General features: G+C 38.9%; 1 protein-coding gene across 2 annotated transcripts in view; it reads left to right on the forward strand.

Moving 5' to 3' along the window:
- The window catches only part of PPP2R5E (protein phosphatase 2 regulatory subunit B'epsilon), a 71,551-nt gene that overhangs the window by 31,610 nt on the left and 16,163 nt on the right, over positions 1–23,778 (forward strand). For both annotated transcript variants that reach the window (XM_059850508.1, XM_059850509.1), the window contains exons 3-4: positions 8,776–8,972; positions 21,164–21,265. In XM_059850508.1, coding sequence (XP_059706491.1) covers positions 8,776–8,972; positions 21,164–21,265 — 299 coding nt within the window. The remainder of the gene's footprint in view (positions 1–8,775; positions 8,973–21,163; positions 21,266–23,778) is intronic.

Genomic DNA, 23,778 nt, shown 5'->3' on the forward strand with positions numbered 1-23,778 from the left:
AGCACAGGCCTCTCATGTCATGCAGACAAAAAATGTGATCTGGTAAGAATCTTATCAAAAGAAAGACAATAATCCTCTTAAGGATTCTTCTGTCTTAGGTCAGGAGGCCATCATGGGGTTTTTGCAAAGGTTTGTTTTCTTAGTGTCCTGGAGCTTGTAAACATTTTAAATTTTTTGCCCTCTAAGAAACCTGGAAACAAGGTCCTGTTCATTATAAATGATTGGTCTTGCCATAATATTGCCATTAATTTACAATGGAAAAAAAGTGTACACATTGTAGCAAGATAAAACTGAAGCTGCAATGCAATCCATCATGCTCTCTAACAGAAAAACAAGTATGAGATAAAAGAGATTTGAGCATAGCACAACCAAGTTGAAATAATGAGCTGAGAGTTGGTGTTTCTTTTGATATTTTGGGTTCCAGTGTTCTATGAAGAACTTGGGAATGGATGTAAGATGGCAGCATCCTAGTGACCAGCTAGGCAATTTAAAATACACTGAAAAGCACCTTGAAGAATTGTTAGAGATTTTAAAGGAAAGGGTGATTTCCATGGAGCATTAAGCTACCCTTGTGCAGCTTTGCTCTATATTGGATGTTTGAGAAATCCTTTGGAAAATGAAGTGGTTTTGTTTATGTGGTGTTCCTGCCTCTGGGATTTGGGATGTGATTTAGGATAGAGGAGCTGAGCACATAGATAAGTTCAGCTTACTTTGCATTTGCTCTCTCTGTAGCTTTTGCTATTCAAATGTCTACAGAAAAATCTGACTTTAATTCTGGTGTGCGGCTCCTCCTGGTAAGGGCTGAAAGGAGCTGGTGGAGGGCTCTGCACTGGAGGCATTACCAGCTAGAGCTGAGCAGAGGTGGAAGGAATAACACTTAGTGACTAATCCTGGAGCCTCACCAGCTGCAAGGATTTCCCATGAAGAGTCAGTCTTGTGTTTGTAACCAAGCATGGTGCTGAAATTCAGGAAATCTTCTGAGTTTGTGGGTATTTTGATTCTTACACTGAGAATGGTCTGACAGCTCAGGGAATTGCAAAGCATGAGCGGAGTTTACTGTGTTTTAGGGCTGTCTCCCAGGTTTGTTTTTTTTAATACATCTGGCTAAATTAAGAGGTTAGTGTCAGGAAAAAAAAAACAAACCAGAAGCAATAAACCATCCAAGAAACAAACAAAAAACCAAACTGAAAGATGCTTATGTTTATATACATGTAGAATTTAGAAAAGAAACAGTGAGGATTTTTTTGTACTTTTTTTCTGTTAATAAAGAACATTTGCAATCCACCACGCTTTTTTCCCCTTTCTTGAAGAAGACTTCGAAAAGTAACAATTAAGTGTTTCATGTGTAATGCTGGATGGTATTGGCCAGAAAGTGTGTGGCAAAGGTGTCCTGATAACTTCTTGACTACCTCAGGTCAGTGTTTTCAAGTGGCAGGCATTGGCACCAGGTTTTTCTGGTGACTGTTCAGCCAACTCAGTGACTTCAGCTGAGTGAAGAGTAGCTTGTACTTTGAAAGTGCAATTCAGTAAAAACCTACTTAAAACAACTGGCATGTGCTTTCTGAGCCAGTGTACAAGAGACTTGAGTCAGGGCAAGAAACAGGCCACAGTACCTCTGTTTCAGCAAAGTATTTTTGTCTTCTTTTGGAACTTTATGCCATGTGTTCAATTTGGAGAATTGAAATCATGTTTGTGTGTATTTTTGCCAGCCTCCTTGCTTTCCTGGAAAAAAAAGAAATTACTAATCATTGTTTTTGAAATACTAGTAAAAACTGAGGGGGAAAGAGCAAAAGCAACCTACAAAACCTTTGATCAGCCCGGGGCTAAAATGTAAGTGTTAATTTGATGTCTAGGCAAACTCACCCCAAGTAATGTAATTGGATATATTAAAGATGTCAGAGTGTCAAGAACCTCCAGATATGTGGCTGCTTAATCAAATCCAGCCCCTAACATCTAACTCATTCATTCTTGTTTTGCTTAACCACTTTGAGCTACTACTTTCTTTCCTTTTAAAAATGTTCTACTTTCATTGTGTACGTATTCTCTAAACATTTTTTTTCCTCCATCTTCCAGGTCTCCTGCTCTACTTCATTCTCTCTCTCCTGGTCTTTTAATAATTTATGTTGTTTCCCTGCCTTCTTTAACTTTCCTCTGTCTACCCTCTTCATAATATTCACATTCTCTTTGCTGTTCTTCCATCTCTGCTGAAATTTTTTGGTACACTCGTCTACTTGCTGTTTTTCCATCAATTTTGCTCTGAAATCTTGTCATTTGAATCCTTTTCCTTACCTTCTCTTTTACCTTCTTTGGCCTGGATAATTTTTGGCTTGAATAGACTTGCATGTAGAATAGGTAAATGTTGACTGTCTTGGGATTATTTCATTAAACTCCTCCCAGTTCTTGAAGAACTAATGGGGAAATGTTGAAAATGTTGTCAGTTTGCCTAAAAACCAAGGTATTGCTACTTGATTATGAAGAGACATGGTTCTGCTTAGTGGTGATAATCAGTCCAAGCATAAGGACTGATAATGTACAGACCAAATATCTCGTTGAGTCTATTTTTGGGGGACACCAGTTGGTGTACCAAAATACCCTGGCAGTCTTGTCTTCCATTAATTGCTCAGGAATTCTCACTATCCATCATGTATTTCCTTGATTACCTATCATTATCCAAGATGTTTGATGTAACTATTTCATAACAGATTCCTAGTGTAGGTCAGTGATGAGTGAGAGCACCCACACTTGTAAAACCTCAGGTCCCTTGGAGTCTCTCTGCCCACTTGAGGGTGCCCATCACCAGTGCCAATTTGCACTAATAGAGACCTTTTGCAGCCAGTATTCATGGAATAATGTTTTCTTATGGCTCATAAATAGCTTTGACAACCAGGCTTGTGGTCTTGGTTCACTTCCAAGTTGAAAGATGCTCACAGCACAGGCATCATTGGTGAGAATAAACAAGTGTTGGTCACAGGTTAATGAACCATAGCTCAAAGGAGGCTTTTCCTTGAAACTTTGCTGTGGCTCTGGATTGAGCTGTATGAAAATGAAGAGAAACTAAATTTAATTATTGCCTTCACTGTGCCTGCTGTGGAAATAGGCAGAAGGTTCAACTGAAACTTCACAAAGTCTAAAAGTACAATTTTGAAAATATGGTTTATTAAATTATTTTTATTGTCAATTTGTAGCCTTTCATCCATGTATTATTCTATTGAGGCACCACATATGTGAGTAAAGGCAGAATTTTGATTGATATATCTACATTGCAAAATTTGGGCAGTTTATGTGACTAAGCATACATCTGTTAAGGAGTATCCTGGGTTGTTTTTAATGCTGCCCCATCAAGGCACTCAAATGGTATGTTAGATCTACACTGAGTTTATAGTAGCCACCCCAGTAAATGATGTTTGTTGAATATCTCTGAAATGATTGGGGAGTGTTACAAGCAGTGGAGGCATTTGTGGATCCAGGATCCCTGTGGAACTACCCAGGAAATTCCCACTTGGTGAGAATTTGCTCAGTTTGAGTCAGGGCAAATTTATGGCCAGGGAAATAATTCTCAATTTTGTGACAGATTAGCTGAAGAGGCAGTGATTATCAGGAAATTGGTGGATTATGTCCTGTGTTGCATTTCTAATCATGCAGTTTGAATGTGCTGGAAATGGTATGGTAATGTTGTGCTTTTTCTTTGAGTGTTTTCACTCAGGAAAGTCAGCTTGAGTTTGTCCCACTGTATTTATGGCTGTGTGAATAATTGTACTGGTTAGATTTTACATATTTGGAACACAGTGCCTAACTGCTGCCCTGCCTGTATAATTATTAAGTCTAGAGAATGGGTTGGGAAAACAGCTTTGAGAAAAGCACCTCTTATAAATGAATGATTACTGACTTGACAAAGCATTCATAATATTGACAGCCAGTTAGGAAAATTAAATCAATGCAATCAGGATAGTGATTATTTTTCTCAAGAAGTGTTTGTATAAGAAAAAGAGGGCAAACATTTGTACTTCTTGGAATGTTAAGAGCAATATTCTGCTGTGAAAAGTGACCTATAGACACGTAGTTGTTCTGTATTTCAGGACTGTAAGTCAGGGAAAGCTCTGAGCTGGGTCTCTTGAAGTCAGCTGCTCAAAAAAAACCAAAAGGCTTTCAAATTCAAATTTGCCAGTTTTATTGGAATGAGGACTAGAAAGGTAACTTCTTCCATAATAAAATCATCACAGTGATTTGTGAGGGCTAGCTGTAGCAGAGTTCTATGCACCACTGCCCCCTTTGTGCAGGTAGGTCTTGATGCAGTACTTGGTTGTATTTAATGTGATTTGGTGTGTGGCAGCAAAGTGGGAGCAGTTTGGGGTTTGGAAGATTTTTTTTGTCACAAGGAGATTTTGCTTAACTAGAAACAGAATTGTACTAGGTTTACTTAGAAACTGGAAGATATGAAAATTGAAGAAGAGTTGAGGAATTATTTTGCTATTAAGTTGAAAGGAAAAGTTGAAATTTTGCAACTTAATTGAAAGAGGAAATCTGAGGTGGAGTGAAAGCAGAGTTCTCAGATGTTGGAACATTATAAGGAAGTTCTTAAAATTAATGTGAATAAAAATGTTACTATTAGTCTCTCTTCCCCATTTTGGACTTACTTTGGTTTTAGTATGTGTTTTTTATTTTTTGTGTTTAATGTGGTGTTTGCTTTTACTATCATACAAAAAGATGATGCTAATTCTCTATGCAAATGTCATCTTCAAGCTGACGAATACCAGTAATGTATATACTGGAAGCAATACTTATTCTGAGAGCATTTTGATTTTAATGATTCATAAATGTTCTGATAGTGTATATGTGGGTGAAGGGTAGCATATGTGAGCATCCTCTAGTTCTGCTTAATACTTCATATGTAATCTGCATATTTTGTCTTGTTTCATTCTGATTTTTACTGCCCTGTGTCTGCAGTCCCATGGCTTTTCCTCACAGTTGTCATGATGCTCTGAGCAGCTCAATTCCTTCCTACACCTTCACTTCTTCACTTCCCAGCATTGTATCCTTCATTGCAAAATTAGGGGCAGGAGGGAACTGATCCAGGTTTTCCCCCATCTAGCTGTTCACTTGCCAGGGAGAGGCAGAGAACACTTCCCTGGATGCAGTTTCTCTGGTGCATAGTTAGTTTTCTATAATCCAAAATGAGTTACTTGTAAATGACTTTAATTAAAACATGAATGTAGTATAAACGTTAATATGTTTTTATGAATGTTAGAGACTTGCAATAAAACTGTGCCATCAGATTTTTATGTCTTTAGTTGATAAAAGGATGCAGAAGGCAGAGACTGATGAGAAGGGATGGGCTGGTTGGATTAGGATTATTTTGGGAAAAGGCTATTAAGAGAAAAACAGAATTGCTTTAGCCATTTTAGTATTTCAGCCCTTGCAGTAAAAAGTGTTGGTCCATGTCTAAAAAAATATTATAGCACTTTCTGTCAGTTTTTCTTATAACTTTATAAAAACTTGACTTTAAAGCTCTGATTCTGTCTTGATAATCAGCATTCAGATGTACTAGTACATGCTTTCACTAAGCCGATTTCCTTTGAGTCTGTGAATACTCGCTGTATTTCAAAAGCTCTGAACAGTTTTAAATGGCTGAACAGAAAACTGACAAGCCTGAAAATTAAATTCTAGCAAAGACCTGAAAATGAGGAGAGTTCTCACAGTCACCCAAACAGAAATTTATCTTGCTTTAAATTTTGGCTTTAATAAATGTATACTCCTCTCTGTATTTGACATAAATCACACATGCTACTTAATAACGTCACTTTAATTTTATTTTATAGGTTATTAAAGTGTTATGTGTATTTACACAGATTTATTAGAGTGGTTGCTCAATTTTCTGTTCTTTTATGTGAAAGTAGATACAATGGTACTATTGCAGGTTATTAAATTTTGGGACCTAAATGTGTGGCTGTGTGTTAGCATGGGAGTAAAATTCATTGAAAGCTTTGAGTATCTGCTGAGAAGAAAAGGGTTTGCTCTCTTTCCTCAGCCAGCTGTGAACATCTGTAGGGAACTGTGTGTTTCATTCCAAGCTGCTGCATTAAGGAGTTCAGGAGTTCTGCTGTGGGGTCTGTAGGTATGTGCCCTAAATACCAGAAAAAGAACCCCCCACCCCAGAATCTCAAACCAGCCAATGCCATGGTCTGTGTGGGAAGGCTGGGAACATGGAGTACTGATTTTATTTATTTGTACCACCCTTTTCTTGTCTTAGGATCCCCTAATTTTTCAAGCATATTAACTCTCATATACTTCCCCTTTTTCCAAGTACAAAAAACCTCTGGCATTAGGTGTTTCCCTGTTCCCAAGGCATCCCAAATTCCCAGGAACATTGAGTGAAACTTCATAGAGTTGTATTCCCTAGTGTGAGTGGCAACTTGCTTAATAAAGAAAAGCAGATATGACCAGGACAGTTGGCTTGTGGGCTGTTATTCTGTGGGGCTTTGAGGTTTTTTTGTTGTTTGTTTGGAAGTTTTTTGCTTGGCTGTGGTTTGGTCTTGCTTAGCTTTCCCTATGGTTCATATGGCCTGTTGATGCAGTCAGACTGGCATGAATTTCTTGAAGGGTTTTAGAGTGGTTTTTCTTGAGAAGAATGTAATTATATTTTTTGTTTTGTTCCCACACCTCCAGATACTTAACTGGAGAAAGAAAAGAAAACAAACTTTTATGAGTTATTTTAATGCTTTAGTAATTTTAAAATTTTTATTTAATATGAACCCTGCTTAAAATGAGTGTAATCTTGAGTCATGTATATGAGTCTGGTTTTAACTTGTGCTGAATTGTATCCTAATGGATTCCACTTGATTTCAGCCTGTTTTTCTTTAACTATAATGTCCTTGTTGGTCAAAACAAACATGTAATAGTCATGTAGAACAGTGTAACAAAAACCCCATTATGGTCATGTAGCAACATAGATTGTATTGATACCTTTTAAATATTTTCAAGGTCGGTGGTGCATTATAGGTGTAATAACTTTATTAAGTTTTAAAAATAAAGCTTTTGAAAAGTAACCAATTGCACTTTCTATTTCTTTTTTTCAGCCTATGTATAAGGCTGTCTTTAAAGAAATGTTTCATCATTTAACTGTTGCCTGCTTGTTAATAACAGTGAATTCTGAAGTCCATTCATCTCTGTTATTTGAAGGCAGGTAGTCAAGAGAGCAGTCACAGAACTCTGCCTCCCCAGGCCCTCTGTGTCCTCTAGGGCTGTAACCTTAGAAAGGTCGTGTATAGAAATGATCTTTTTTGTTGTGGGTGAAGGCTAATGAGTTTCTCTGTCTCCTTGGCTCATCTTAGGTTTCAGCTCTGCCTCCTCTGAGGTGTTTGGATGTGTGAGAGAGACCTGGCCAGTGGAATGGCTTCAGGGTGCCTGGTTTTGGGACCTTTAGTATTCCAAAGGTGTTTGTGGAGGATTCTTCTCCCATGTAGATTCCCTGTGGAATCCTGTCACTGCTTCAGTGCTGTAAACAAAACCAGGTTGAACAAACTGTTGCATCTTTATTTGTACAGCAATCCATGTTTATTCTTTTTAGCGTTTAGGCACTGGTTTTAATTAAATTGAAGCACTGTGTTTAAGCAAAACAGATTTGTGGTGTGTAAGCCTTAAAACTACTTAAAAGTACCATAGAATTACTAACACCTCTCAGCACTTGCCAAGTATTCCTTACTATGACTTATTCTTGTGTCAGCAATGAGAAGTTCCATCTTAGTTTGGTCTTTTAGAAGTCCAGGTTTTAAGAAATAAACATAAATTCTTTACTATTAAAGCTTTTTTTAAGTGAGATCAGGAAGGTCAATGGATTTTGGTGCTGAGGCAGGTATTGGTGTCTAAATAAAACCAGGTAGTTCAAAGGAAATGATGTGCTCCCTAGTCTGAGGACAGACCTTCAGAGTAAAAATGTGGATTTCATCTCTGCAACTTTCTGCTATTGCTATCCTCTTGTGTACATGAACACTGGATAAAAGAAGTTGCCTCTGTATTCTTTTGATGCATTTGGTAAAGCAACTAACAGCTAAGAAGTTGACATTCCTTTTATTATTGTATTAAGTCTTTTCATTTGCTGCAAATGAAGAAAACAGAGCAAAAGTAGTGAGTTCTGCTTACTTTTTTGGTCAAGCACATATTATTTTTTGTGAAAATATTCCTATTGATGCATGTTATGTGTTCACAGTACAGAAAAAAATTCCTCACTGTTTTTCAGTGAAATTGATTTTGCTATGGGAAGTGTCAATGTGGGGATAATGATTGGAAACTCAAAACTTGTTTGTGGAATTATAGTCTTGCTGTGTATTCATATATATGTATTTATGTATATTCATACAGGGTTATAAATGACGTGGTGTTTTTAGAAATACAAATTAATCAAGCTGGATGTGTTTGACACTTCTTTCATCCTTCTTTGGAGTTGAAGTTAACGATGGTAAATACCAGCCTCCAGTCCAAGTAGTTGTTTATTGTAAAAGTGTCTTGAGTGCTGGTGTGTTTCCATTCTCTACTTCAGCCTGGACTCTCTTGGTGAGCTTTATTTTAGCAGTTGATGATTCAATTCCTTCTAGAATACATTCAAGATCTCAAACACACAATAGTAATACAGTTCCTGTAAGTGGTTCATTTGTTAATCTGGGCTCTGTTTTACAAGAATTGTATGAATGCTGCTTTCCTTTGAAATTGATCTTCAAAAAGAAATCCTGTTTTGTATAATAAGATGCCAGACTCACAAAGATTTCCTTTCTTGTTTCATAGACGTTCCATCTTCAGAGCAGCCTGAACTGTTCCTAAAGAAACTTCAACAGTGCTGTGTCATTTTTGACTTCATGGACACGCTTTCAGACCTTAAAATGAAAGAATACAAGCGCTCCACTCTTAATGAACTGGTGGACTACATTACAATAAGCAGAGGCTGTTTGACAGAGCAGACTTACCCTGAAGTAGTTAGAATGGTGAGTTCTTTCTTTCTCATGGTCTCTCTTTAAATCCATTTGCACTTCCAGTGACACACTGTGGGCAAAATTGAACCCTGGAGTAGGTGGATTAAATGATGCCTTTGGCTTGGATTTGCTAATAGACATTACTTGGGGATAATTCTCCAATGACAAAAATATTAATTTTTATATATTTTAATGAAAGTCAAGTAGATTATTGTTATTATAGTGTCACAAATTATGAAGGAAACCTGGATTGTTTCCTGATAGAGAAAGCCAGCAGCCATTAAATCACGGTCCTTCATGTTTCCTCCAATCTATCTTCCCTCTCCTCCCAATGTAAATAATGGAATAATTTTTGCAAGTTTCTTATCTTTCTTTGAACTTTCTCCAAGTTCTTGGGTGTCTGCTTTAGGTAGAGATAACTTAAAGTATGCATGGATAATAATTTTTAAATAATAAATGCTAAAAATGTTGCATAGGATTGTTGTGTCAATTTCCTGTTTGGGTTATGTGGATTAATTGCAGTTGTTGTTAAAGTGAGCAAGATTGCTCAACTATAAAGCCATACCTTGTATATATAAATTGTTAAATAACAGTGTTTTCATTGTAAAAATGGAAACAGTACCAGATGCTCCATGATGAAGAATGTTCATTGCAACTGGCAAAATCAATCATTCCTTTAAAATGTTTGTTCTGTGCTACTGAACAGAACCCTTATAACCTATTCTCTAAATGAGAAAGCAATTAATTAAACATAGATTTGGTCTTGACAGTTTCCTAACAGTACTGCATGATTGTGGAATCCACTGGCTCTGTGCTGTAAGAAGAAAAACATGAATAGTTTTTGCATTGCATTGTGTATGCTCCTTGCTTCTTTTCTGACACACAGATACATGCTGTGTTGCTTGTCTGTAATACTTAAAAATAGCTGTAAATTGTGACAGAACCATCAAGCAGTTAATCACAAAGGAAAAAAACAGAATTAAGGGTGTATGAAAAAATCTTAATATGGCTTCCTTTGTGTGTATGCATTGTCAGAAAGCCTATAATTATGAGATCAGATTCTTACCCTCTCCTGCCCCTTTCTGCAGTGGACCAGTCTTATGAATGAACTGCTTGCTGTGTTATTTATTCAGAATGTGAACTCATGCACCATTCAAATACCAGGCAGAATGACTTTTTTTTTCTTCTCAGTTTTTCTGCTGGTGCTGCACTGTAGTATCTAAATGGTTTGCATGTGTTAGTTTAATCTGATGTGTACCCCTTGTGATGAACAAAGTATATCACACCCTTTGCCTAGAAGGCATGTTGATGCACAGATAACTTCAATAAAATAGGGGACTTTTTCTGTGTGTAGCAGATGCCTCCAAACTTATCCCCCCAGAGAATTTGGTAATTTTTATGGCATTTCTGTTACTGAGGTTGTATTCTTGAGTTGACACTGGTTATAGTTGTTTACTGCAACAACATCTCTTGAATAAGAACTCTGCAAGTTGGTGTTGCCTTAGCTTGGGCCCCAGGAAGCAAGAAGAATTTGATTTATAATTGTTTATGACGTTCAATTTGAATCATAAATAATAATCCATGAAACAGTGTGATCTTGAACAGTAAAGTAAAACCTCTTTGGTACCATGTCCTGCTGTTCCTGCAGTCACTTGTATTGATTCACACAGCAGTTTTTAACTGAAGGAAATGGTGTATTGCTAAAGAGTTTGAAAAGCATGGTTTTGAATAATTTCCTTAAATATAGTTTATATTTATGGTATGGAGGAGTTACTTTAAATAAAGGTACAGCCTGAATATTTCCAGTGTATTTCATAGATATTTACTAATGGCGCTTAAGAAATTCCAGCTTCACCTTAGATCCCTTTTGTTAGAAATCTGTTCTCTCATCTTTTCCTTTCATGGCATCATGCCCTTCTTCATTCTGCTTTCTTCTACTTTGCATTTGTGGTGCTGAACCCAGGCTGCTTCCTCTTCAGTGCTGGGATATTGAAGCGGGGCAGGACTGTAAATATTCTCATGTCCTGTGTCTGGCTACCCAGTGGCCCCTGACTGCCCAAACCTGATTTCTTTTTAACAAGTAAAAAGATGCCTAAGTATTTTAGGAAGTGAACATGTTTTTTTCCTTAAGATTTTACTGAGAAAATTTTAAGTAAATATAATTGTAAATTGTAATTTAGATTTTGGGTGAACCTCCAGCCTCCAACAGCCGCCTGAGCTTTGGTGTAGGTGTAAGCAGTTGAAAGCTGGATTCCCCTGATCATGCCTGTCACAACCAGTGGTGTTTTGGGTGCATGTGCTGCTGGAAAACCACTTTGGTGGTTGTGTTCCATGGGAGCAGGATGCAGTGCTGTGATACTGAATTTGTGTGAGTGAGCCTGTAGCAGATGCATGAATGATTCCTGTCGATGGTCCCAGTGAATGCTGTTGCAGTGTTTCTGCTAAACCACATCACCAGGGCCTTTGAGGCTTGCAGGTGGTTTGTTTTTTGTAGATGGACTATCTGGTAAAAATGCTGGTTTTTCCTGCTGGTCTTTGCCTATAAAGCAAGACCACTTTGAGAGCAGTTTCACAGGCCCTAGAGGGAAGGGTAGTTCTAATATGCTGTAGAATAAGTTTTCAGCACATACTGCTGGGTGAAGAGATGGCATTAGTCACTTTGTGCTGAAGCATTGCTTTTTGGTATAACTTGGTCTTTGCAGTAAATACACGTTGTTGTTTCAGGCAGTTTTGTGCCCATAATCATCCACTGCGACAGACTTAAATGTGCACAGTTGACTTCACAAGTGCAGCTGCCACCTTCATGTGCTTTTGGGGATTTTCACCAAAGTCTCCAGCTGGGTTCACAAGGGAGATGTCACATTGACAGTCTCAGACCTGTCATGATAGTGAAGAAAACAGCAGTATCTATGTCCTGACCAAATTAGCATCCCCACTGCCTGCCTGCCACAATTGTCATGGGAGTGTTTTGATTGAAAGACCAGGGTCTTAAAACTGATCAAAATGGAGCCCAGTTGTTTTATGTCCCTTTGAAAGAGCTCTACTCTGTTTAGTGTTTATGAATCTGAGAATTAGTATTTCCTGCTTGTCCCTTTGGGGTTGGGATACTGTGATTTGGAGGTGAAGAGAAAAAAAGTTCTTTTGTGAGTTTTAACATCATCCAGGAGCAGGAAAAAAAGTGTACCAGTCTAAAACTGGTATTTTTAAATTTACTAATATTCATAGAGAAGGATTAATAGCTAAAGTGTTTTCTAAATCATCTAAAATGTTTGAAAAGATAGTATCTGTGGAAGAGACTTCTTTGTTTTAAGGTTTTATAATGTATGTATATGTTAATGATCTCTGTTAGTGACTCAAAAGGTGCTTGGCTCTAGACATACTAGGCTAGGAAAAATTTGCCAGTAGAATTCTTCAGAAGAGCTGAGATTTTAATTGCTTCTAAAATATAAGGGTTTGAAAAAGTCATTTGTGGCAGCCAGATAACTTATAGATGTTTTTCATGCTGAACATGTAAAATTTATGCCAATAAAAGCTTTATCCATGCTTTTACCATCACATGTTTTCATCATCTTCTCTGAGCATGTGATATGATGTTGTATATAGCTGAATGTGAAACCACTTGGCTGTTTGTCAACCTGTGTGCAAATCTGCTTCCTTAAACCACCCTCTGTAGCTTGATACAGTGTCTGGCATGTTATTTGTTATTCAAAAAAATAAAATAAACCAAAATCTCCTAATGACCACCAAAGCAAGTTGCAGAGGCCTCGTTCGTGTTACCCATATCTGTTGATGGGGAGAGGAATTGGGATTTGTGGTAATGGCCATGAGCTGAACTGATTTATTCAGGGGGGGATTGCTCAGCGTGCCTCCCCTGCAGTTTGATGTGTTGTTCAGAAGGGCAGATGACATTCCTCAGAATTAGGCAAATCTTAGGAAAAATGGCCTTGCCAATTAAGCCACACTCTGCTAAGAAGGAAATGCCAGTAATAGGACTTTATGAGCCAATAATTGGACACTTAATCTAAAATTTATTCCTGTCTGAGCAAAATGTGGAGGCTTAAACTAATGATACTGATTTTTGCTGGTAGATTAAGCAGTGGTAGTTGAAGGAAATAAATGTTTGTTTTTATCTGTGGTATCCTGAAGGCTGTATGTGGTAGAACTGTTTGTGTTTTATGGATGTTAAGACACAGATTGAGGAAACTCATCTATTTAATTTGAAAAAGGAACAAAAATTTGACAAGCTTTTAAACTGAGAAGTCTGGATGAATCTCTTTGTTGGTGAGCAACCTTTCAGCTCTCCTGCTTGCTTCTTTAGAAATTGTAGACCTGGGCCCTGACGTTTACACATCAGTGTGTGTTTGCCAGCCCACAGGAGATGGCTAATGAAACTCTCTTCAGATCCATCTTTTAGAATGGAGTAGTGATACTTTGTTCTCTTTTCTAACTGCTGAAATGCCTCTGGCTTCCCATTGTCATCTTTATCTTTTCTGTAATGGCAAATTGAGTAAAATAAGACTGTAATTTCTGTACAGCCCAAGTGAAACATCATAGGAGATGTCATGTGGTGTAGAAGCTCTGTTAAGCAACGCAGAGAAAGAAACTTGGTCAAATCAATACCCAAATAAACACAAAAAATGCATTTTAAAGGTCAGATTCTGGTTTGGGTTTGTTTTTCTTTTTTTCCCTCTCTCTCTTCTTTCTACTGACATAAATCTAGAGAGATTGCATTCGTTTTTACTGCAGGTTTGTCTCAACAGATGTGAGGGCAGAGTCTGTTCAGGAGTTTGTTTATGACAGACCCGTTAAACATAAAGAATATCTTGCTAAGCCATGATTTTTTTAGTATGTTGAGGAACCTATTTTTAGGAAGTGTTCTAGCTGTTAGACTTCATAGGCATTATGGTTTTTATATTTTCTATAGCTTTAGCTGTGTCTTGTGACTAAGTATGACATCTTCAGTTTCTGTATTAAAATGTTCTTGGATAGAGATTTTTCTGCAGGTCCACCTATATTCAGTCTTTCCTTTTTGATTTAACAAAAACCCTGTGTGTATGTTCCTGTTGCTTCTTGCATTAGATTTCAAAATATAATACTGAATGTCATTTTGAGTTCAAGGGAAGTTAATGAAATCATATACTGTCACAAGAATTGATAAATCATATCTCTTTCTAATGGGAATTGTATATAAAGTTCAGGAATTCTGTAAAATATTAGGAATTAATCTTGAACTTGACTCAGTGGAAGTAGAACAGATTTTGAAGCCATCTAAAATGCTGGAAGGAAAATGCAGCGTCCTTTGATTCCCCCCACCCCCCCCCCCCCCCCCCAAAAGTTTTTTGATTAAAAATTGTCATGTAGGTGCAGCCATAACGGAGCAAACATGCTATTGTTAAGGAAAAAACACATTAAAATCACATAATATTTTACATTCTGTTCTTCTTTCTTTAATGTGAGGGTTATCAATTCTGTAGAAGAAAGAAAGGAATCTAACTTTGACTTTTTTATGCATTATTTCTTAATACTTTTATTAGATGTTTTTGTTACTCACATTCTTTATACACCAAGCTCATATTAAATGTGTAATGCTTATTAAAAGAAGAGGCTCTGATGTTTTGTGCCCTTCTCAAAAGATCAGTTGGAGGCAGCTCCTCTTGCAGCAGTTGTCCCTAATAATATTTCTGGACAGTCTGTAATTACATTTACCTGTATCCATTATTGCTGTGGTTGGTTGCATGGGCCTTGCATCTGTCAGGCTCTATCTGCATAGCAGTGCAGTGACTGGGTCTGAAGGAGAGAAATAAACTGGGAAAACACTTTATTGTTCAAGAAGAACTTCAGCTTTATTTTTTTTTTTAAAGGACCTTTACATCCCCCACACCCTGTTTTGGCTGTGTCATCCTCTTAAGTACGTTTAAAGCATTTTGTCTGCAGACAAGTACAGTGTTAATCTGCTTCTGAGGGATTGTTTTCCTGAGTTTTGAATTGTATGTTTTGTTCTTTAGTTTGGAGTCCAGGACAGCATGAGTTTTGTAATGCTGTCTAGAGTTCAAGTTCATTCATTGGCAGGCTTTCACTTGATCTCCTGCCTGCTTTAGAGGTGAGGGGCTCTTTCTTCTGGTACTGTGCTTTAATTTTTCCAAGATACTTAGCTACTGCTATGATTTTTCAGACTGTATTATTGAATTACCTGGGCACACATTAAATAAATAGTTCTTCCTTTGAGTCATCTGAAAGCTTAGTTACAGGGAGATGGTGATGAATGGGGTTACTGGTAGGGTACCCAGATATAGTTTGGGTCTAGGTGACCTAGAGTGGAATTGCAGAGCTCCAGTTCCCAGCAGTGAGGAGGTTGTACCCAGGGCTGGGGGCTGAGCTAACACTTCTAATTCAGATCCAAAGTGTCATAATCCACCTTGGTTCTTGTTAGAGCCAACAAGATTAGAACAAGGGGTAGTGGCTTTAAACTGGAAGGGGAGAGCAAATGGTAGTGGCTTGAATTTGGAAGGGGAGAGGACTAGATTATGTGTTAGGATGAAATTTCTGCACTGTTAGATTGGTGAGTCACTGGCACAGGTTTCCCAGAGGAGCTGTTGCTGCCCCGTCCCTGGCAGTGTTCCAGACCAGGCTGGATGGGGCTTGGAGCAACCTGGGATAGTGGAAAGTGTCTCTGCCTGTGGCAGGGCAGATTGGAATTAGATGACCTATAAGGTCCCTTCCAACCCAAACCATTCTGTGGTTCTGTATGGAGTTTCAGGGTTTGAAAATTGGGTTTCTTTTGGGCAAAGCATCCACTGCAGGAGTATAGCTACTGCTTTTTTCAGTGCAAGGTATCACTAGAAAGCAACTCTGTCCTGTAAACACACATGGTGTGGACATTGCACCTGAGCTCCAGCTGTTTTGTCCTACAAACTCACTCCTGTTGTAGTTCTGCCAAGAGAAGCATTGCCCAAGGATCTCAGGTTTGCTGCTTCCTCATCTGTATGGATGGAAGCTGCCACCACCACTGAAGTGGGTGAGGGTAAGCTAACAAGTTTAGGAGCCCTGATCCAGAGCTGAATTCTTGCAGGTTATTGATTGAATTTTTAGAAGACTTAAAGGTCAAGGGAAAATGAGAAGAACTGTTTTCCCCCCAGCCTGTGATCTGGTTTGTTGACTGTGTTCACAATCCAATGTAGTTCATTTTGATGCAGCCAAATCAAAAGTAATGCTGCTGGGCAAAAGAAGGCACATAATATTGAGCCCTGAAAGACTGTATTCAGGCAAGCAGTGGTGCAGAAAAGAACCTGAGCATTGTGGATTGCTTATCATGAGTATCTTAATATGAATTTCTGGTACGCTGCACTGTTCAAAGAAGTGAATGTCGATAAATTAATATGACAACATGCAGGAAAAAAGAAGGAGATGGTCTGGCTTTTTATATATACCCCAGTGCACTTGTGCACAGGTGGGAGGTCAAAGGAAGGAAGTAAAAATAATCACAGGATTAAAAACAAACAGAGAAACCAACAACTGCCTGGGTTTAGGAGCTTTGTTTTTCCATTTAACGACACAGAGGTTGAGAGTTGTCATGTCTCTATAAAAATACCTATCTATAGATAGACACATACTGCATATGCAAATATATATACAGGTGTAAAAGAGATCTGGTGGTTTAGCAAGAACCAACAGGGTATCAGGCAGATCCAACCCTGAGATCAACAACAGTGCTGTAGCTAAATTAGTAGTGAAACTAGGAAAAGGAGCTGGTGGAACAGTTTATAATCTTTTAAGATAAAATTAGATACTACATTTCGTAAGATGTTCTTTAGTCAAACTTCTGGGAACAATTCAGCAGGTTTTATAGAGAGATTATAGCTGAGTGACTGCAGTAGTTGCTTCAGGCTCTAGAATATGTGATATTAAATGATGTTAAAGAACTCCACATATGCAGATAGGTTTCAGAAGGACAAGTCCAGTGTCTTTTCTGGGGGCCAGTGTTGTCTCCAGGTTAGCATGGCTTCATGTTATGACTTAATTACATTTTATTGCTGCTCTGTGTTACTGTTATGCACAGCAGTTTAAACATTTTGAGCAGAGATACTGGGTTTCAATTTTATATGTCCATGGGGTTTATTTGGATGATTCCACATATTTTTAATTGAAGAATAGGTGTTCCCTGTAAGCTAAATGGGTATCCACTTAGCCTGGTTTTATATAGAGAATACATTAAACTTTGCAGTGCGTGTGTTTGTTTTCATTTCAGCTTTCATTCAGGAAGACTATTACTGATAAAAATCTTTGTTTCAAACAGCACAGAGTAGAAGTGCTCAGCTGCAATTCAATTTGTGAAGTGTTTCTGTTACAGTGTTGTCACTTTCATAGCACTCCAGTGAGGCGCAGGGAGAGGACTTCTCAAAACATGAATTTTGACTTCAGACTTGAGCCTCTTAGTACCTTCTTTTCTAAAAGTTATTTCAAATATAGATGTGGTGATAAAGATTTCTTCAAGCTTGATGTTTTTGCCTGTATATTCCTAATTTTGTGGTTGTGTATTGCCAGGTACCAGCCATCGGATCTGTACAGAAATTGCAGCTCACTCTTGGGGGTGGTTACAGAGCAGCCTTCCCTGTCTTGTTTGTTTTTAACAAATTGACATTGACTTATAATTGCCTGGGAGAGTTTTTGTCTTGCATCTGGCTGGAGTTAGGTGTTAGATCAGATCTTAAGAAGAAAGTCTTTATTAAGAGGGCAAGTGAAGCACTGGCACAGGTTGCCTAGAGAAGTTGTGATTGCCCTATCCCTGGAAGTGTTCAAAGCCAGGCTGGATGGGGTTTGCATCAGCCTGGTCTAGTGTGTGACATCCCTGCCCATGGCAGGGTGCTGGAAGGAGATGACCTTACAGGTCCCTTCCTGTACTCCATGATTCTGTGACTTGTGCCTGACTGACACAGAGCTCAGAGGTTTCTGTGCATCTCCAGTCTGGAAATCTGTCATTTCAGCATTTCCACTTTGGTCTGGGGTGTTTTTGATTCAGTGCCAATGGGTAAATTTACCTGCTTGTTAAGTTGGTTTCTGGCACTTGGGTGTTGACATTCTTTGTGGTGGAGGAACTGTGGTTGATTCTGCACACCCAGTTTGGTGTGTGCTTCTGAAAGGCACAGCCATGGAGAAGAGGGTACAGGTGTTTTTGAGGACAGAGAGGGGACATCTGTCTCGATACAACTTTCTAGAATATTGGAGTTCTGGTTTGCCTTCCAAAATGATCATCTGGGCTTGGAGGCATTCCTAATCAGTGGCAGACGGAAGTCAGTATTGATCCATAGTCATTTGTGTTGGCTTTGGGACAGGAATCACTGGGGACTGTGTATGCAGGCTGGCAGGGATGTCCTCTGGCTTGATGATCCAAGAAAGGTCAGGAGAGAAATGGTTCAGCTATCCAGCTGTAGGAATTTTGGCATGGTGCTTGGGCCCAGGGATAAATTCTAAATAGCTGCCTTTTGCCTATCTGAGAAAAAGTCTTTCCAGATCTGATGTAGTGTGTTCCTGTGTTGTGTGGTGGCTGTCAGGGTCTCCAAAGTACAGCTGGGCAGTTCATGCATGGAAGGACTTGTTGTCTTCATTTCTCCCTTAGAGGCTTATAAACATTAACCACCCAGAGGCTACTGATTTAGATAAGCGTGCTATAAATTGACACTGCATGTAAATGAGCTATCGTGCTGTGTTGTGGTGATTAATGTAACTGTAATGGCACACATTATCTCCTAAAGTTATGATAACCTGGGGAAATCACTTAAAGATAACCTGTTCTGTCTGTTCTCCTCATTTTGGCTCCACATAGCTTATCTTTACTCCTAATGCAAACCAGAAAATTAAAGAGAGCAAACTGCATGCTAGGACCATTTTCTAGCTTGCATTGCATTTACTCCTGCATGTTAATTTTCTTATGCAAAAAACCTGCTTTTGTGAGTTGCCTTGAGACTGGCATTTTGTAATAGGCACTCTCCAGAGATCATACTGATTTTGTCCCAAGCTCAAGATCCAGGTGTCTGTGCTGGAACTTAGCTAATTGTTGCTGAACCTCTCATACTTCTGTCGTGCTGATAAGGCCCTGGCACTAACTGCTTGAGGCTTGGTTTGACTTAATTTGAGTCTTACAGACATTTGTCTTTGTTTAGCTCTTCATGCTGAAAGTACGTACTTTCCCTTGCAGGTTTTACTTGTGCCATAATTCAGTATTTGTACCAGTTTCCAAACAAAACAGCTAATGAGTGATCTGTAGGTACAAGTTTTAATAATACATGTATAGTTAAATTTACAGAAAATGTTCTTGTTTCAAATGAAATTTAAAGCAGAAAAGGGAAAAAAAAAGCTGCCTTTGATTTTTTTAGTTTCTTATTTTGATCCAAATTCTGAGAGAGCTGGGGTTTTTGACTGTAAAGCATTAACAAAAAATGCTTGAGTAAGTATTTTAGAATCCCAGGTCTTTGGATTCAAGGTACATTTCCCACTTTTTACTTGGAAATCCTTTGGGCTGTCTATCCTCTCTTGTGTTCCATCATAGAACCTCTGTCTTGCTAATTGTGATCACTCTCCTCCTCTCCCTGCATTTTCATATCAGGGATAGTAGAAGGAGGAGCTCAGGAATCCTTGAGGAAAGACAAACTGTAACATGTATGTATTCCTGGAATAGTTATTTGACCTCTCATGAGATTAGAAATGTCTCTTCATGAAGAGGCTCTTGAGAGAAGTGAATGAGTTGGGGAAGAGGCTGGAGAAAGGGGGAAAAGATCTTCTCCTTCTGAATGCTGGCAGTCACTCGGCTGCTGTGGGCACAGGGCAGGAGGAGCTCAGTGCCCACCAGCACAGGCTGCAGGAAGTGCTGAGAGTCTCCAGGCTGAAAGCAGAGCTGAGCTTTACAGAGTGGGGCTCCTGTAGAGCCTGCAGGACTGGAACTGCAGTGGCACACACCCTCTTGTGGCAGGAAGGGACAAGTCCCAGCACAAACCAGTGTGGCCTCTTATTTTCTGTGCTCACTGCTTTGCCTTGCTCACTCTTTTGTGTTCAGTGAACATCCCTCACTCGGGTGCACCACGTGTGCTTTCCTGCACTTGCTTCTTTCATCTTTCTGTTCTTGCAGTGCCTGAATCTCTTCTGTTTGTCTTGCAAATTCATAAACTTCACCCTATTTAAATCTGGTTTTATCAGTATTTGGATTGTATTTAAACTGTGTGCTGTTAAGTGCCCTTTCTCACTAAGTTGCTGACATACTGAAAATACTCCTTACAGACTAAAACATTTACAGGAGCAAAAAAGCTGGAAAAATAAACAAGGATGCTGAAGAACATACTAATTTTGTGTCTTAAATAGCTTAGTTTGTCTGAACTACTATGAAGGGGTCATGTATAGATTAGGGGATAACATGCTGCTTTTCCCAGCTGTTTGATTAACCAGCTTAGGGATGGGTCAAATGCGCAGGGGCAGAGCAAGGAAGGCACATCATCACCTTCCAAGTGCAGAGGGGCTCTACAGCATATTTGCAGTTATCAGATTTGCTGCATAATAAGCTGTACGCTCCATTCAGCACTCTAATTAACCCAGGAAAGCTCTCTGGCTCAGTCTTTGCTGATAGCATGAACCTCACAAAGCCAGGCAGGCTCACCAAAGTACCTCTAAATAAGATTAAGCAAAGCGAGCCAGCCATGAAATAAAATGTAGGCTAAGTGTCAAGCAAATACTATTGTTTGCTTTCATTTAGTACCAAGTTCTGTACTTGGCATGAGGTGTCCAGGCATTTAATGTGTGAGTAGCACTGGCAACTCCTAGCAAGTGCTGACAGATGAGACCTTAATCATTAATGTTTCTCTGTACAGACAAAAATAACCAAATGCTGTATGACAACACTTATAAGCACGAGTTGATGGTATTTCCTACAAGTCTTAAGCAGTCCTGGCTCCCACTGATGCCCATCAGGATTGGGAATTACATGTTGGTGGAACATGGTGGCAGACTGGGTAATGCTGGGATATCAGAGGAAAGGAGAAAAGCTAAGGCTGGTGACAGGTTCCTTAGCCCTGTGCTGCTGCTAAAGATTCTTGTCAGACAGCAGGAAAAAGAAACAGTGTGTAAGTGATGGAGGATGGAGCAGGTACAGACATTCAGGGTCCTGAAATCTATTACCTGTTTGCAGAATGGATCTCATCCTTCTTTCTTTGCCTTTTCAGGTATCTTGCAATATCTTCAGAACTCTCCCACCTAGTGACAGCAATGAATTTGATCCAGAAGAAGATGAGCCCACCTTGGAGGCATCGTGGCCGCACTTACAGGTTTTTGATTATTTACCTCAGAAGAAATTCTTGTCATTACTTGGTGTATCTAATAATTTTCTCAGCTTTTTTTTTTTTTTAACCTGTGAATCAGAACTAGTCTGTGAGACACTAGCATTTATTAATACTGTTTATGATTCTACTATAGTACCTACAGAGAAGGGAGAGAACTTTGTGATATTTCCAAAATGTTAAAGCTTTCTTTCAAGATTATATTGATGATATCCCTCATATTCCTGTTTTCCTTGGCTGATTTCAAAATTATTTTGCTTTCCCAACTGCTTTGGTGCACAAGTATTTTTCAACCACTGCAGCAAGAGCATTGTGAGGATGACACTGCTGGCAGTTTTGCTTTATTGAGGGTGGTTAATATTCATAGGAAAGTGCACAGGTGTTGGCAGCTGATCAGAAAAATGAATGAGAAGCTGCATCCCTCTCTAAGTCCTCCTTCCTCTCCTCAAGGTTTGCTCCCAGGTGTTGGAGCAGGATTCAAGCTCATTCAGTAGCATCCCTTCCTTTGAATTTCAGTTGTCAAAGCAAGGGATTTTGAGATCCCCATGTGGAATAACACTGCATCCAGGTCTGGAGTTATTAGCACAAGAAAACTGTGGACCTGTTGGAGTGGCTCCAGAGAGGAGAGTGCAAAGGTGATCAGAGGGCTGGAGCACCTGTCCTGTGAGCACAGGCTGAGAGAGCAGGGGTTGTTCATCCTGGAGAAGAGAAGGCTCCAGGGAAACCTCATTGCAGCCTTCCTGTACTTGAAAGGGAGCTTGTAAAAAAACAAGGGAGGGTGACTTTTTATATGGTCAGATAGTGATAGGACAAGGAGAGGTTCAGATTACACTTTATTAAGGAGTTCTTGACTTTTGAGGGTGTGAGGGCTGGGCACAGGTTGCCCAGAGAAGCTGTGGCTGCCCCATCTCTGGGAGTGTTGAAGGCCAGGTTGGATGAGCAGCCTGGTCTTGGGAAAGGTGTCCCTGCTTCTGGCAAGGGAGGTGAAAGGAGATGGTCTTAAAGGTCCTTTCCAACCCAAACCATTCCAGTGTTCTGTGATTTTGAATGAAGAACATAAACTAAACTGGAGAAAACATCACTGATATTAAATGCAGTAAATTCCTTTATAGAAAATATAGATGAAGATCCTGTGTGTGTTAGTCAGGATAATGACTCACACCACTGGTAAATTTACAGGAAGTTTGCTTGAGTAACAGTTTATGGAGTTTAGGAGTTTCTGTGAGCAAAGGAGCAGAATTGATCTCAACCTGAAATGAGGATTTTATTTCACAGTTGCGGGCACAATCCTGTGAGTGTTTTTTTTTCAGTCTTTTGTGCTCTCTAATTCAGAATCTGTTGAAATGTAGGTTCATCCCTCATTTATATTTAAATTTCACCAAAAAATAAGAATTTTCAAAACTTCAAGGCAGCTCTGAGGAGCTGTGCTTGCCTGGAAACAGCACATTCAGTGACACTGGTGCTGTAGTTCAAAAAGTCATTCCTTGCATGGAAATGAGGGAATTTCTTATCCAGTGGATGACTTAGCATTGTCAAGAAGAAATTCACCAGAGTATTTGTGAAAAGTCAATGGAATTGATTTCCTGATGATTTCATGCTGGTGTTATGTAAACTGTCACTTTTCCCACAACTTATTTCTAAACCTCTCTCCTTCCTTTTGATTTCCTATTGCTTCCTTTGAGAAGTTAGAGAACACTGTTAAAAAGTACCAGCAGCAGTTTTGCAGCATATTGCTGTCATGGAAGAGTTTAAAATTATTTTAAAATGAAATTTTTAAGCTTCCTTTCTCCTTTCAGTATCAATATTCATACTCACCAAAGACAAAAAGGAAAAAGTTTTCAGTGGCTGCTCTTTATGAAAAGGTTCTGCAAAGAGAATGGCTGGCTGGTAGCTCATTATCAGTGACAGATCAGAGCTGCTGTCTTATGAGGCCACAGCAGTCTCTGTTTCACTTCACTTCCTTGTTCCCTGGTTTTTATACTCTTCTTTTTCTCCATTAAATGAAAAGTCTTGCTGTCCCACTGAAGAGTTTAGGTAGAGATGGAATTGCATGAAAATAAGCAGATTTTCTCCAGCCCTGAGGCTAATCTTTACAGTAAGTTAGGAACTTCTGAATAAATTCTGGTTTGTATTCTTCCTCTGTGTTTCAAGTTGTACTAGAACACTACTCTAAGCAGTTTCTAATTTAATTTAAATATTTCCAACTGTTACACCAACCCCTTCAGAATTGTAATGTCTGTATTTGATGTGACTTCAGCAGTTCAGAGGGCAGTTTAAATGTGCTTCCCAATTACTCTGGGAAGCTTTACAAGATGATAACAAGCATTACAAGATGGCAGTGCCTGTTCTGGGTGATGAAATGTCTTTGACTGGAGTTAAATAAGCAAAAGCAGCTTAAAAAGCTCATGTAATTAATTTTAACTAAAAGGTGGCAATTTGATAAAGGAGAAAAATCTTTTCCATTTTTAACCCTTTGTACTGGGGAAAAATAAGCACTTAAT

This window comes from Haemorhous mexicanus, chromosome 6 (assembly GCF_027477595.1).
Source record: "Haemorhous mexicanus isolate bHaeMex1 chromosome 6, bHaeMex1.pri, whole genome shotgun sequence".
NCBI lineage: Eukaryota > Metazoa > Chordata > Aves > Passeriformes > Fringillidae > Haemorhous > Haemorhous mexicanus.